The sequence below is a fragment of the Anabas testudineus genome, chromosome 9 (genome assembly GCF_900324465.2).
Source record: "Anabas testudineus chromosome 9, fAnaTes1.2, whole genome shotgun sequence".
NCBI lineage: Eukaryota > Metazoa > Chordata > Actinopteri > Anabantiformes > Anabantidae > Anabas > Anabas testudineus.
Window position 1 is genome coordinate 1,798,906 of NC_046618.1, and position 15,299 is coordinate 1,814,204.

The 15,299-nt window shown below is 40.2% G+C and overlaps 1 protein-coding gene across 3 annotated transcripts in view; it reads right to left on the reverse strand.

Moving 5' to 3' along the window:
• The window catches only part of LOC113151190 (tight junction protein ZO-2), a 53,446-nt gene that overhangs the window by 22,752 nt on the left and 15,395 nt on the right, over nucleotides 1-15,299 (reverse strand). For all 3 annotated transcript variants that reach the window (XM_026344074.1, XM_026344073.1, XM_026344075.1), the window contains exons 2-5: nucleotides 7,717-7,770; nucleotides 4,419-4,543; nucleotides 4,029-4,131; nucleotides 1,192-1,702 (exon numbers count right to left, since the gene is read on the reverse strand). In XM_026344074.1, coding sequence (XP_026199859.1) covers nucleotides 1,192-1,702; nucleotides 4,029-4,131; nucleotides 4,419-4,543; nucleotides 7,717-7,770 — 793 coding nt within the window. The remainder of the gene's footprint in view (nucleotides 1-1,191; nucleotides 1,703-4,028; nucleotides 4,132-4,418; nucleotides 4,544-7,716; nucleotides 7,771-15,299) is intronic.

Below are 15,299 nucleotides of genomic sequence, written 5' to 3' on the forward strand. Positions count from 1 at the left end.
CAGGCCACACTTGTGGAATTCTGTGGGTCCTAACCAGTGCCTCCAATTCCTCTCTTTTGTTCAGTATACAGTTGATTTCCCATGATCATGGATAGTAGGAAAGGTCTGTATATCATCTCTATTATCTCCTAGCCTTTAGTTTAGCACCAGCTTGACATCCACAAAGAGATCTCTTCAGCTCAGCTGGAATGGGGACATATACTCCAGATTTTCTTCTTTGTAAAAAAAGAGGTTCATCTTCTGTGTACCATAGATTCTTCTCCCACAGCAATATCCATAGGTGATTAAGCAAACTATACCACTAGTTATGTAAAAATATTTAAGGCACACCTTCTAGGTTTTTATTGTGGGTAATAGTGCTGTTTTTCCCCCTGAAGATGCTGTGGCAGCATTTTTTTGTTTGGCCTAAAACATGAAAACATCTCCACAACATATATTATATTTAAACTACCAAGACTACAGAAAGACCAACAGAACCCTGTCACAAAACTACATGCCTATTGTTACAGCCCATCTAACATGTGACAGGGAGACATATATAATAGAGACAATCACTTTTATCAGCAAACCCCAGACAATGTTATAATACTGGCAGGTTAAGCTAGCTGTGTGGTTCTTGTGTCCGAGCGTTGAATATGTGTCCCCACCCTACTGCACCTGTCATTGCAGCCCACTTCAGTAGAATTAGTCGCTGTAAAAATGTAGGCAAGTTATACAGAAACTATGCATATTATAACAGAAAAAGTCACTTCTCCAGGTCAGGTGACTTACCCAGTCTGATACAGCTACAGAATATTACTACTGCTAAATCACATTCTAACTCTCACTGCTATTTTGTGGTTTATTCACACAAGAAATAACAGTGTGATGGTACAGTATTTACATTAGTCCCCCTTTAAGGAATGCATTAAATAACATGCAATACATAAAATTTAAGATGACACATTTTCCTACACAATTGTCAAACCTTCCACACATAACTAGAAGCAGTCGCTGATGCACCAGCTAATAGTAGGAGTCCACTGAACTGCACTTTATAGGCATTTTGATACTTTGTTCCACATGTGCAATGATGGTAGTGGACCAGGTGCTCAACAACTGTGAGCATCAAGAATGTAGTAAATATATTTAAAAATGTAATTTCTTTTCAGTTTCATTAGGCCATCATTGAAAGTTGGTGGTGGGTTTTACCTTCACTGGGTCTGTTCTTCACCAGCAGGACGTTGACAGGTTTCTCCAGTGGCTCCAGCTCTTTGGAGGGTTCTGGTGATGGAGGATTATCATTAAGCCGGTCTCTGCTCCTATATCTCCCTCCCACACCTCCTCGCTCATATTTGTCCTCCATACGGTAGCTGTCTCCGGGACTGCGTCCTCGGCTGTGGTACCTCTGACGGTCAGCGCTGCTATCCAGGGTTCGTCCCCGGCTGCCATCTCTTCTGGATCTGTCCGGGCTTGGAGAGCTTCTCTCCTGGCTTCTCCCCCGGCTCCTTCCTCTCTGGTTGTAGTCCTGCCCTCCCTTGTACTCAGGTTCCAAGAATCCTTTGCTGTCAGAGGTGTGGTCCCGGCCTTCATCGCGGTACCAGCCGTTGTCATTGTCAGCATCATAGTAGTGGGTGGATGGGGCGTATTCCCGACTATCTCCGCTTGGGGAAGGGGGCTGCTTCAGGGAGTGAACTGCCACTTTACGAGGTCTCTTCACCGTCTGACACAGAGAAACAAGGCAATTCAATTCAATTCAATTCAATTTTATTTGTAGAGCGCTTTTTACAATTGACATTGTCACAAAGCAGCTTTACACAACCAAGACAATTTATCTAAAATCTTATGTCTGATCAGTGTACTTTTCCAAATACTTCCTGAAAATCCTGTTGGTTGGCTGGTTAATTTAGATTTTGACCTTATAAGGTCAATAAAAAACCCTGCGTTAAAGCTCCTTTCTTTAAACGAGAAAACAAAAAATAACAGTTAACACTAATTGTAGCAGAGCACAACAGTGGCATAATGGTTAGCACAGCCACCTCCCAGAAGGTTCTGAGCCAGCTTAAAAACGGAAATTTCTAAGTGACTTTATACTAATATATAATATATATATAACAGTAGTACATAAGATTGCAATGACAAATTAATAATACCAAAATAAATACAACAGAGTGTACCCATAAACAGTGTCCAAAGTGTATATCAACACAAACCCACTGTGTCTCCTCTTCCCTTCTAGTCAGACTCATTAAGACCATTAATACTTTAGTACTTTTACTCTAGTTCTGCGATGTTGGCTTGGTGTGTAACAAACTCTTAAAGATTTAACATAGGAGTTACTATACATGCCTAATATGTATGAAAACTGAGCAAACTAAGCAATGATATGGTCACAAAATTGTTCTACTAAAAAATAAATTGGAATAAGTACACAGACTTTATCTGCTGGGTTAATGGTTTGTTCAACAAGTTCAACTGCTTTAAAAAAAAAAAAAAAAACAAGCTTCTATCTAAAGGCTTCTATTTCTGACTCTCTCAAACCGGAGGGCCTAAACATGCAGCTGCAGGTCTTGAAAGCAGTGATTCAAGGCAGCAAATCAGATTCTCTCATCATGTCAGGCTTTTATATTTAACAGTGTGGAGCGGTGAGATTAGCCCAGTCCTAGACACAGGAGAGAACTGCTGCTACTTTTAGAGCTGCAGCAGCGTGAGAGGCAGCCAGGCAGAAAACCTCACACTCATAACCATGTACACATACATACACACACACACACACACACACACACACACAGCGGCAGTTTAGTAGGCAGTAGTTGGGAATTGGGGTGCAAGCCAGAGTGCTTTCTGACAAAGTTTGTTTGAGTTTAAAATAAAGGTTTAGCTTCCCCCAGATATCCCTTCACAGGAGCAATGGAATATTTATGTGACTTTGGGAGATATAAAGCTCTAACAACACAGAAATCCTGGGAAAAATGTAGAATTGGTTTTACCATTTTGACCCCACAGTTTGGGTCTACTTACCCCTATAGAGGGAATGGTCACTGCAAATCAATACATCTCAATCCTAATGGGAGTGAATGCTTTGTTTTGAGTATGAAAATTATGGGAATCATATGTCATGGCATTTGCGGTCTCCAGATTTAAAATCAAATGAACATCTTTGGGAGGTTTTGGTCCAAATGAGAAAAGAATGCTGTTTCATCGCTTCAGTAGAGTTCAGGACACTTGTAGAATCAATGCCAAAGCTGTTCTGGTGGCCCAACACCTTACTAAGACACTTCTGTGTCTCATAAGAGTATACAGTATGTGCAGGAAGAGTAGAAGTCTTAGGTGGGTTCATAGCACTATTTAAATCACTGTTATAGATGATAGTTTATAACAATAACAGTGTACATTTCCTAATATTTTATGCTCTCAGTGTTTTGTCAGTTTCTCCTGTGGTATCAAAATGGTATAAAATAGTAATTTTCAAGGCATCATATTAAAGTTAAAAACTCACTTTAAGGACCTATTTTCAAAGATAAATCTAATTAACTAATAACCTTAATAGACCTTAGTCAACCTTATTATTTTTGATAACCTGAAAAGCTGCACTATATACTGTAACATTACACATCACAAGTGAATGCAGCACAACTCAAAGGGCAACGCTATCTCCAACTGTTAAATAGCCTTTAGTGTCCCGGGGGGGTCTGACAAATGTCCTCATGTGATTTCAGGAGACTATGAGTTCGAAAAATAAAAAAATAATAATACAAATCAGCCAATTGTCAGAGATCCAGTACCTAACTCTAACGTCTTCTCCATTTGCCTATTTGGACTGTGTATTGGCAAAAGTCTGGCGTTGCGATACAAGTCATGACACAGGGGTTACAAGTCAATGTATAGCATGATATCTCAATACTGTAAGCAAGAGGACATACTCCTTCGGCCATTTAAAGCTATCGCTGCACAGTTCGATTACACTTCTGAGCAGTCTGACAATAAATAATTTCAAAGCTGTGAGCATCTACAAACTCTGACCTCCCCCATGTGTTGTTCATACTCACTATTTTGGCCACTTTGCCACATTTACGGAGGGACTGCACAGCGAAAGAATGAGGCACATTATCCATGGGGACGGAGTTGACCTGAATGACACGATCATTCTCACTGGACAAAAAAAAAAGACAGACACACATTCAGTATAAGACATGTTGAGATAATAACATGACAATGTTTCACAAATAATCAAGCGTAGATTTGTGTCATGGTTGCACTAAATGTGATTGCACAGAAACACATTCTGTAAGTGTTGTACATGAACTATTTTATTTCTAGTGACTTGCAGTAGTGTAAAGAATGTGGATCTGACAGTTTAGTACACAGCAGGTCACAGCAGGCCACAGCAGGTTGAGGTATTTTCCCTAGAGGAGGATTATGATCACTTTTAGACTTACAAGAGTAGTCCATCTGCTGGTCCTCCCTGCAGCACATCTGACACGATGATTGACGTCTCACCGCTTTCCACATTGGGGTTGTCTCGTCCACCAGAAACAGCGATGCCAAAACCCATCTTAGAATCCTACAAGCAAAGAAATTAATGAGACTCACAATAACAACAAGTCTAACTGGACAGAGAGTTTTAACTGGTATCATGTATCTCCCACCAGACAGCTAAAGGCTGCCACGGCCATTGAGACAACATCTTTTTCAGTAAAGGCTTTGCTTATTACAGCTATTTAACTTTTACGCGTGTAGCATGGTCCCATGTCCCAACTGTTTTGGCATTAAATTCCATTTAATGAAGTACTTTCTACTTGTATTAAAGAGACTTCGTAGAAAGATTATTAGATTGAGTGGTTGTGGAGGCTATTAAAGATTTGTAAGATTAGTATAGGCAGCGAACATGGTCTCTGTGAAAGACATACAGTTGGTTTCAATATTTTATGACATGGCAGATACGTTCATTAGTTATGAGGAAACAATATGTTCTAATTATTAGGTTATTTCTTTCACAGTGTGACATGTTGTTGGTCATTATTTATACGGTATATAAACATTATTCTAAGAGACAGGGTTGGTGAATGTGAGTGTGAGTGTGTGCTTTTTGTGCTTTGCCAATATACTGTAGTCTAATGACTACAGAGTTCAGTGAGGAGAGGCAGCCCGAGGGTGGGTTAGCCAGTGTCAGGTCAGGTCTATTTTTAGAAGAATGTTAATTTGCACTGTAGAGATCTGGCCTTGCAGAGATAATGGTATGCTCTTTCACCACTGGAGGACATACTGTATTTACTGAGTGTGAGTTTTTCATTTAGATGGGATTAAGCCCAGATTCTATGCATTCTATTATATTACAGTAGTCTGCAGTGTAAATCTCACTGATGAACATAAAAATAACACTGACTTACATTCAATTGTTTACCATAACGAAAATAATCAAAGCAACATTTGAGTTTCTAACAGACTAAGTTAGCATCTGTTTAAATAATGTAGTACTGTTAAATTACTACCTGAATTAAAAACATTGTACCACTGTCCCGTGATCACTTCTACATAAGAAGATTTATTTAGAAATGTCTTGATGAAAACATATACACTGATGAAAAAAGGGCTCCAAAAATTAAAGAACCACTTTGAAAATACAGCATGTATTTGTGGGCTACTTGTGTTGTTTGTTTCTTTAAAATTGAAACTAAAATTGAAACTCTTTTGTTTCTCTACTTTGTAACACATGTTTAGAAAATTTAATCTATTATTATTAGATATTATTATCAGTTCTCAATACAGAAATAAAATGCTGGATATCTATACTGATATGAACTAGGTAATGTGTTGGGAATAAAAGGATGTCAACCTACAGAAGGCTGAAATTCAAAGACACCATGAAAAATGATGCAGCAGGTTAGTCAATTTTGCTGAAATTTCATTGCAGAAACTCAAAATGGTACTCAGTAGTTTGTATGGTGCCCACGTGCTTGTATACATGCTTGATAAAGCCAAGGGATGTTCTTAACGAGACAACGGATGGTGTCCTGGTGCATCTCCTCCCATATCAGGCCCAGGGGATCACTGAGCTCCCAGAGAGTCTGAGGTAAAACATGGCTGTGAGGTATTTCATTAGATTCCTAGTGTTCTATGGCAAATACCAATCAACCTCCATGGTCCTGAGCAATGAGCACAGGGCCCACTAGTAGAAGTTGGTCCCCCAGGCCACCCTCATGAAGTCTGTTTCTGATTGTTTGGTCGGAGACATTCACACCAGTGGCCTGCTGGATGTTATTTTGTAGGGCTCTGGCAGTGCTCATCCTGTTCCTCCTTGCACAAAGGAGCAGATACCAGTCCTGTCGATACATTAAGAAACCTCTCTGGCCCTGTCCCTACTTGTCTCCTACATGCTCTTTAGACTGTGCTGGGGGAGACAGCAAACCTTTTGGCAAGGGCACATACCGATGTGACATCCTGGAGGACTAGGACTGCCTTTTCAACATCAGCAGGGTCCAGGTATCACCCCATGCTACCAGTAGTGACACTGACCCTAGCCAAATGCAAAACTAGTAACAACAGTCAGAATAGATGAGGAAGGAAAAACTGTCAGTGGCCTCTACTTGTAAAACACTTCCTGTTTTGGGGGTTGGCCCTCTAGTTCACCTGTTCTTAATTTAATTAAGACTAAAGCAGCTGCAACAGATTAACAACCTCCTCTACTCCTTAACTGATCAGATTAATTTCCAGAAGTTTAACTGACTTGATGCTAAACTCTGATTAAAAAGAGTTCCTTTTATTTTGTTGAGCAGTGTAAGTTTTCAGCTGCAGGGTTTTCCAAGGATCAGTCAGTCTTCTAAATTGATACACTTACATTAGCAACACACTGAACCACAGTCCTAATGTATGCTGATGATGGGCAACTACATCGTACTTGTTTCCGGCTTTGATAATCATATATATTTACAGTGTCAACACTGTATTTTTAATATATTTCATGTTATAACCACCATAGGGTTGGCTCATTTTGATGGATTTGAACACTGTGCAAACACAGTGATAAAAAAAAAGTCTGATCATCAACAAGTATCAAAATAAACCAATAAATTAGTTAAATGTTTTCTTCACGGCAGTATCTATGGTGCATTTTACATCATTTGTTTGCTCCAAACATTTGAAGTCAAGTACTGTATCTGTTGAATTAAACAAAACTTTGCTTCAACTGGCATGTTGGAGGATGATATTAGAGAAATACCGGCTTTGCTTTGACACACCATTGGCATTTAGCCAGACACTATCTCATGTGCTGGTAGGACACTTGTCTATTTCATTTACTCACCTGCCTGACTGCACGAGTTGTGGCATTAAACAAACGCTGACCTTTAATTTGAGGTTGTCTAACTTTGCAAGAGAGTGAAGAATACTGGTGCTGAATGCTTTGACCAGCTCTTCTTTGTCTATGAAGGCAGTGGGAGCTTTAATGTGAGAAGAAGTGAAGGTATCTGGGGGAGGAGTGATGGACCTGGTGCAATTTGCTGGTGGACTAGACGATTACTTGAGCAAAACTTTTTCTAGGTTCTAAGCATTAAAATAAGTAGGACCCATGACTAGCTGTATGAGACTAAAACATCTGAAATTGTGCTTCACCAGGATGTAGCTGTCGGATGTTGAGATATGTTCATAAAGTCATAATTTGGTGCCAAGACTCTTCAGGATGCTAAAAACAACGTATCTGTCTTGTGTTTTACCAACACAGTTAGTGAATAAACTCACCCGCTGCAGAGTGACTGTGTATTGCTCCCACACCATCTCCTCCATCCCTGAGCTCTGTAGGAAACACAAATACAACACAGTTAGCAAACACTGAATGTCAACACCAGCTACAGAATTCATTCAGTAACAAGAGTCTGCCATACATGAACGTATCTCCATAATTATTAGTGACATGATACTCTGAAACTACAATTCAAAAGGTTTATTAAATAGAAAACCACATTCTGTGTCATACCATAGACAGTAGTACAGTTAATATTCCCTGAACATATTCAATAACTGTGGTAAATGTTGCAAATTGCCCAGCAGAATGTTTAAGGCCCAGAATTTTTTTGTACTTGATTTGGCAGCTCAGATGGTAGCAGATTGCAGATCTTTTAGTATTATATCGTTAGTCATGAGTCCTTATTATTTCAACTCTTGGCATCCAGAAAAAGTTTTGCACAGTTGTTAGAGCAGTCATCTACGAACCCCTGGGGTAGTGGTTCGATTCCCCATTCCTCCTGGCCACTTGTCAAAGTCTCCGCGGACAAGACACCAAAAACCTGTAATAGGTTCGTTACGTACTGTCTGACTGCTGTCCAACCTCAATTTCCCCAAGGGGATCAATAAAGTATCTCATTATTATTATCATTATCATTATTATTATTGGTGTTAGTGTTGAAATGTGGTTAATTTAGAAAATAATCTATATGGTATCTGTGAGTCACATAGTAATGTTATCTGTGTGCTGGATAGTAGCATATAGTTATCAATTAAAATATGTATCTGACACACTTTTTCACACTATTTCTCAAGAGCCTATTGGTCCAAATACTAGAGTGTGTGTGAAAAGCATTCATATGGGCATAGATTTACTCCAAATTAAAAAGAGGCATGTGTACACACACACACACACACACACACACACACACACACACACACACACACACACACACACACACACACACACACACACACACACACACAGCTCCATTAAAAGGTCAAACCAACACACACTGCCACAAATCTGTGACAGCTGGAGGCATAACAAGCTCCAAACACTGAATGTTATCTAGCTAATTTAATATGATCTACAGTATATGTCTTCACTGACCTGAGGCAGGCCAGACTCATCAGCTCACAGTTTTGCAGGCTTTTCAGAATGTACCCCCAAACCTTATCTGGTCCCTTTAACTAACATTTGTTTTCACATGCACACGCGCACACACACACAGAAACTGAGCTCTGTCAAAGAACAGTATCAGGTCAATAACAGCAGTCTGTATGTTGCCCTGTCTGTCTCACTGCCTGGCTGGTGTACCATTTTAATTGGACTACTATTGCAGCCCACATCTGCCCTCATCCCTTTCCACATCACTGCTCCCCTCTCTCTTTCAACCACACACCTAAATGAGTGATGTGTGTGCCGAGCCCTGGTGACACTGATGGAGGCAGGCAGCTCTGCTCAACTTCAGCTGCTACTAAAAAGAGCCGTTAATGAGAGACAACAGAAGAGGGTGGCACAGGAAGGAGGGAGGAGCTGTACATATGTTTGTTCCAAGCATAAGTCAAACACAGTTAGACAGTCTTGCTGGCTGTCTTCAGAGGTGACAAAGCTGGGCTTGGAAAAAGGACAAAACAAACCAAAGTCCTCTAATGTCCTAGTTATGGGTAAATCAAGATCAAATGCTCTATGGAGGAATATAAATCCTGATTTTATCATTCAGAATTGAAATTGCATTGCTATTTTATTTAAAAGTACTCACTATACATTTACTGAATTCTTATTTTTTCCAATACAGAAATGTTTTTGCCCCCTTATGCATTGCTACCACAGCATTTTGCAGTGACATTCATATGGTTTGCACTCAGTGGGACCATTGTTTGCAATTCATTGTATGTCTAGGTTATGTAAGAGCTATTTGTCTGAGAAGAGAGTGATGGAGTGCTGCATCTGATGACCTGACCTCCACAATCACCTGATCTGAACCCAGTTCAGATGGTCTGGGATGAATTGGAGCGGACAGTGAAGGAAAGGCAACCAACAAGTACTTAACACCTCTGGGTGAAGATTTTTTGAAAACCATTCCAGGTGTCATGAGGCTGACTGAGAGAAAACCAAGACTGTGCAAAGCTGTCATCAAAGCGATGGGCGGCTACTTTGAAGAATCTAAACTATAAAACATATTCTGGGTTGTTCGACACTTTTTGTTTACTACATAATTCCATATATGTTCTTTTTTGTTTAGATGTCTTCATTAACTATTAACAATGTATGTGTCGTATACGTGTGCTAGACTATGGTAAGGTGCCCTCAAGAGAAAAACACTAATAGAGAAAAATATTAGCATGCTTAAGTAGTTTTGTGGTTTAGATATTTTTGGAATCTCGTGGTACTACTGTGTGACACTGCTCAGCATCGGCAAGGACATGGAATCAAGAATCCTGAAAAACACATTTTGGCCACAGGAAATCTCTAAAGAGTTGTTGGAGGTTCAGTTTGGTTTTTGGGTTGGAGTTAAATAATTAGTTTTATTGGTTAAGGGTAGGGTTCTGGTTCCACACAGATGGGGTTAAAATTCAAATCTTATCCAAACTGGACATAAAACCTGATTCTCATTCTGTGCACTACCTATGTACTCTTTCAACTTTTCAATGTTGTTCAGTCAAATTCAGGTATCTCGTCTACTGCTATGTCTCAATTGTAGCATGAATCTCTGAGAGCAAGAGAAGTTAGGTTGCTTTTGCTGCATTTAGGGCTTCTCAGTTTGAGAAATATAGCATCCCCTGAGTCCTAACCCAAAAAAAAAACATTTCCCTCTCAGCAATGCCACACTGCTTTAAGGCAAGACAGGCAGGCAAGACACACACCAGTAACCTTGGCAATACCATATGCTAATTACAAGAGTGTGTAGGACTCTGCTTTAGAGTATGCATCACTGGCACTGACATGCATATTACAGCATATCACTGAATAGTAAAAAACAAAAATGTCTATCACAGCTTCTCAGTGTCCAAGATGACATCTTCAAATGCCTTACTGTGTCTTACTGTAGCAACTGTCCCAAACTCAAAGAGAGAAACCCAAAACCAAGAAACACAGCAAACATCAGAGTGGTGAAGCTGAACATCAAAAGCTAATTTTTTTCCAACATTATTGGAAGTACTGGCATCTGTCATTGAATTACTGGGACACCAAAGACATCTTGAAAATGTAGTTATTCTCAGCTAATACCTATTCTACTGATCTATTGCACAAGATCTCAGAGTTAAAAGAGAGGAAGTCATCATTATGAAATAAGGTCTCCATTTTCTTTTGTAAATAAACTACAATTCTGCCAAAAAATATCAAATCTACATTGTATAATGTGGATGTGCGCACACACACACACACACAGGCAGATTCTCAAGGTTCACACATCACCTGTCTCATTTTGTCTCATTATTGAGGAGGAGCTCCAACTTACAGTACAACCCAGGCCCCAGGTGCTGGCTGCTTCCCTACTCTGTCCAGTTACTGCTTCCTCCTACTCGCATACTCCTGACAAATCTGACTAACACATTAAACACTAGGCTTTACTATTTTAGCTAACTGTTTTAGCTTTTGAGTGCACTGTCTGATGCTGAAGATTTAAATTCCGGTACACAATTTTTAGTACACTTCCTTTATTAGAACACTGTATACTGTATAATGCGTACTGTATAATGCATCATTATGTTCAAAGGCATGCAATGTTGGAATACTGGAGAAGTTATTGTCTGAACTGTCCACTTCTCTCATTGTAATTTCTGCTTTAATAAAACTCAGTCATCATGGTTACAAGAAAAAAGTGACAGTTTAAAATGGGAAATTAACAGTTTCCCGTGTCTAATGTAAGGTCGACCAAATCCCTCACCCCTGACCGGGTGTGAGATTTTTATTTTAAAATGATAAAATCAACTAAAGAACAAGAAAAACAAGTTGATTCCTAATGTAAGCATGCACGGGCACAAGAGTCAACACATGATCAAACCAACACCCAGCCCTTGGTGCCACTGCACAATCATGAAATAATGTACTATAGAAAATCTATAATTCTAAACTTTTCATCGATGCATCATAGTCATGAGAATGGGCTATATGCCAAGCACCATTATATGCCACTGACATTTACAAATGCATGACTTTCTCACTTGTCCACAGACATAAACACACAGTACCACACAGATTTCACACTCAACCACACAGTCAAATGCCACCAACTGATAAGCATCGCTAGAAATCACTGCCCCTGTGTTATATTAAACACATACAGGCGCAGTGGGATCAAGGCAAACTGTCCTGTCCTCTTACAGAAGCTCTCTCAAAGCTATTCCACTTCAGGTACATAACCTCTTGTTGCAGATGCAAATTTGTTTCCTCTAGATTTGTTTTACTTTATGACTACAGATAAAACTTCAAAGCTAGTGCAGAGGCATCAAATAGGTGGCATGATTCACCATCAAACAGTGAACTTATATATTTAAACAAAGTATTATTATCTCTATATTGCTAATAAAAACATTGCCCAGTGAGACTGAAGTTACAAAACTGACCCTTCTCCACAATGAAATCAGTCAAAGATAAGGTAGTTCAGGATCACCATACAACATCAGCAACTAAACCTGCATGATTCAGGCATAAAAATGATCTTTGAATCTACAAAGAGTCTTTTACATGGAATATTTTCAAATTATTGCATGTAAGTTGTAAAGTTTTAACAGAATCACACTGCGCTCACTATCCATTCAGCTATGCATCCATTCATATCCCACCAATCTTAGCAGACAGGAGTTCCCAGCAGGTGCGTAGAGGACCACCAGGCTGCCTCTCAGCTGTTCTGTGTCCAATCCCTTTAGCTGGATCCTGGCGCCCCCACCATCACCACTTTGCACTTCCTTGGATCCTTCTGAGGCCTTGAGCTTGCCCGTCTCAGCCCGCTTGTGCTGGTGCCAGCCGGGGTAGCCGGCACAGCAGCCAATCGGCAGCCACTCCAGACTCATGGCCAACAGAGGAGATTCCCTCAGTGGACCTTTGAGTGGAGCGGCCACGGTCCCCCTGCTCTGTCAAAACCACAGCCCTGAACCCCTGAAGTAAAATCCCGCCTCGGCACAAGCATGGTGCGGCTGAGTGTGGATAGTTTACACAGCATCACAAACACAGCAGGCTTCCCACAGGAGCAAGTGTTTAACCTTTCTGCCTCAGTGTCCTACCTCCAATCTAGATAAGCCTGTGCAGTGGTGGATTAGCTTAGCCCTGGGGGGGGTGGAAGACTAAAAATAACAGCAGACTCACAGCGCCTCCTTCAACTCCTCCTGTTGCCGTCCCATGGTGAGACCTGAGCGCTTGCACTGTGCTCCTCCACTTCCTGCGCAGACCGGATGACATGGCCAGGTAAGAGCGGCATCCACAGAATCAAAGGGAGAGTCAGGCTGGAGAGCTGCCAAGAGAGCACTCTGCCTGTCCTCCCTCCTCCCTCTATCTGCCAGTCTGCACACTCTCCTGCTGCTTTTCCCCCCTCTTGCTCTCTCCCACTCTCTCACTTCCTCACACACTCATTTGTTGTACCATCATTGTGAAGACTTTCTCCTACCTATATTCACTTCCTAAGCCATAACAGCCAACAATGCATTAAAGCATCCACCTAAGACACTCTCCATAGCATTGTGTGGAGGTTGTGAGTTACTCTATTGTTAGTCAGCCAGCATAAAACATACCAAAGAGAACTAAATGGAAGATGACCACTACAAACATTACTGGAGGAAACACAATGGTGGTATTCAGTGGTAAATGGAATTTCTTGATGTTCTTCAAGACATTTCACCTCCCATCCAAAAGACTTCTTCAGTTCTGACTGATTGAGAAGGAAGCCCAGGACTTTCAGGTCTCTTTGAGGTTGTTAAATCCTTAACACATTAAGGGTTTTTGAAGTCAAATTTGTATTGTTGTCCCACCTGACCATCATGTGTTTTGTTAGGTTGTCATGTTCTTTAGGGACACTTGGGAAGCCTTGATAACCATGAATGACAGCACATGGTCAACAGGCCAAAAGAATACAAGTGCTAAAAAGCCACTGTCCACTAACTGCTCAGTAGCAAACAGCCAAAAGACAAAGTTAGAGACAAGCTGGTGGACATAGTGAAGTTGGTAGAAAAGAAAACAGAGCAAAAAGAGAAAGGACAGCAAACAACATTTATACTCCATAGTTGCATCCAAGATCTTGTGTTGATGATGGGAGAGTCGGACCACTAAAGTCTTCTCCAGCACATCTCAAAGATTCTCAACAGGGTTAAGGTCTTGAACTCTATGATGACCAATCCATGTGTGAAAATGATGCGTCATGCTCTCTGAACCACTCTTTCACAATTGAAGCCCAATGAATCCTGGCATTGACACCTTTGAATATGGGAATACGGGAACTTTCAGGGAAGAAAAAAATCGATTGATGGAATAACCTGGTCATTCAGTATATTAAGGTAGTCAGCTGACCTTTGGACGGGCAGTGTATTTGCCATTAATAAAAATAAATATACCACGCATATCGACTTGAAGAGGAACCACTTTTCTACTGTATCTATCCTCTGTGGTCTGCTCTGCCAGCAGAAACAATCTGACAATACGTGTTATTTTATGTGCATCATACAGTATATTTAGAATAGTCATTCAGTTTGTACTTATTTATAGTAAATACTTACTTACTTTATAGTAAAACAAAAATTACACTGTTAATCAAAAGCTGAGTAAACATGTACATGGACATGTTGATGAGTGGATTCTAACTTTCTTGCTCAGTCTTGCAGCAGGGTTCCTATTATTGTGCACCAGCAAAGAGAGGAGATGGACAGTTTACAGTAATTACACTAATGTCTGAAATTGATGTGGTCCAGATTTGTTGACGCTAGCGTGGTTTATGCACCACAATAATAACGGCACACAAACAACTGGGTGGTTAACATTTCCAAAGCTAGAAATCACAACTGGACTGCTTGATGCCTTCAGGTCTAAGATGATCCTCTGTCGGCCTTTAAAGAGGATGACACATCGTAGTCTGCTCTCAGGTGCAGTAGAGCTTTCAATAATTCATACATCAAAAGTGCACACTAAGATGTACAAAAAACAAAGGATTGCACAACCTGTTTCTCTATACATTCTATTGCCTTACATCCTAAAGACACGAATAATAATGTGCTGTGGATATAAGAGCTCTGCATCATTACTCTGCTTAAACATACACACTCTATCAGGTTCTCCAAAAAATTATTTTCATATGGTTTTCACTTCTTCATTATGGTGGCACCATCATATGGCTCCGGGATCTGTACACACCTGTAGTTTGCATAACATCCTTGCTGTTTTTTTCTTTACGCAGTTGTAATCAATATGTATATAAAACTGAACCAAGTTCAAGGCCAGTTTAAGCACAACCATCAACCAGTGCTGTAGAAAAAGAATATTAAACTGTAAGCAAACAGGTTTAATGTTTGTGCCCTTTTCCCCAGCCATTGCATGATAGCCTAATCAATAATACCTATTATTAGTATTAGTATAGAAACTAAGTGTGGAACACATTATTATTTATTAC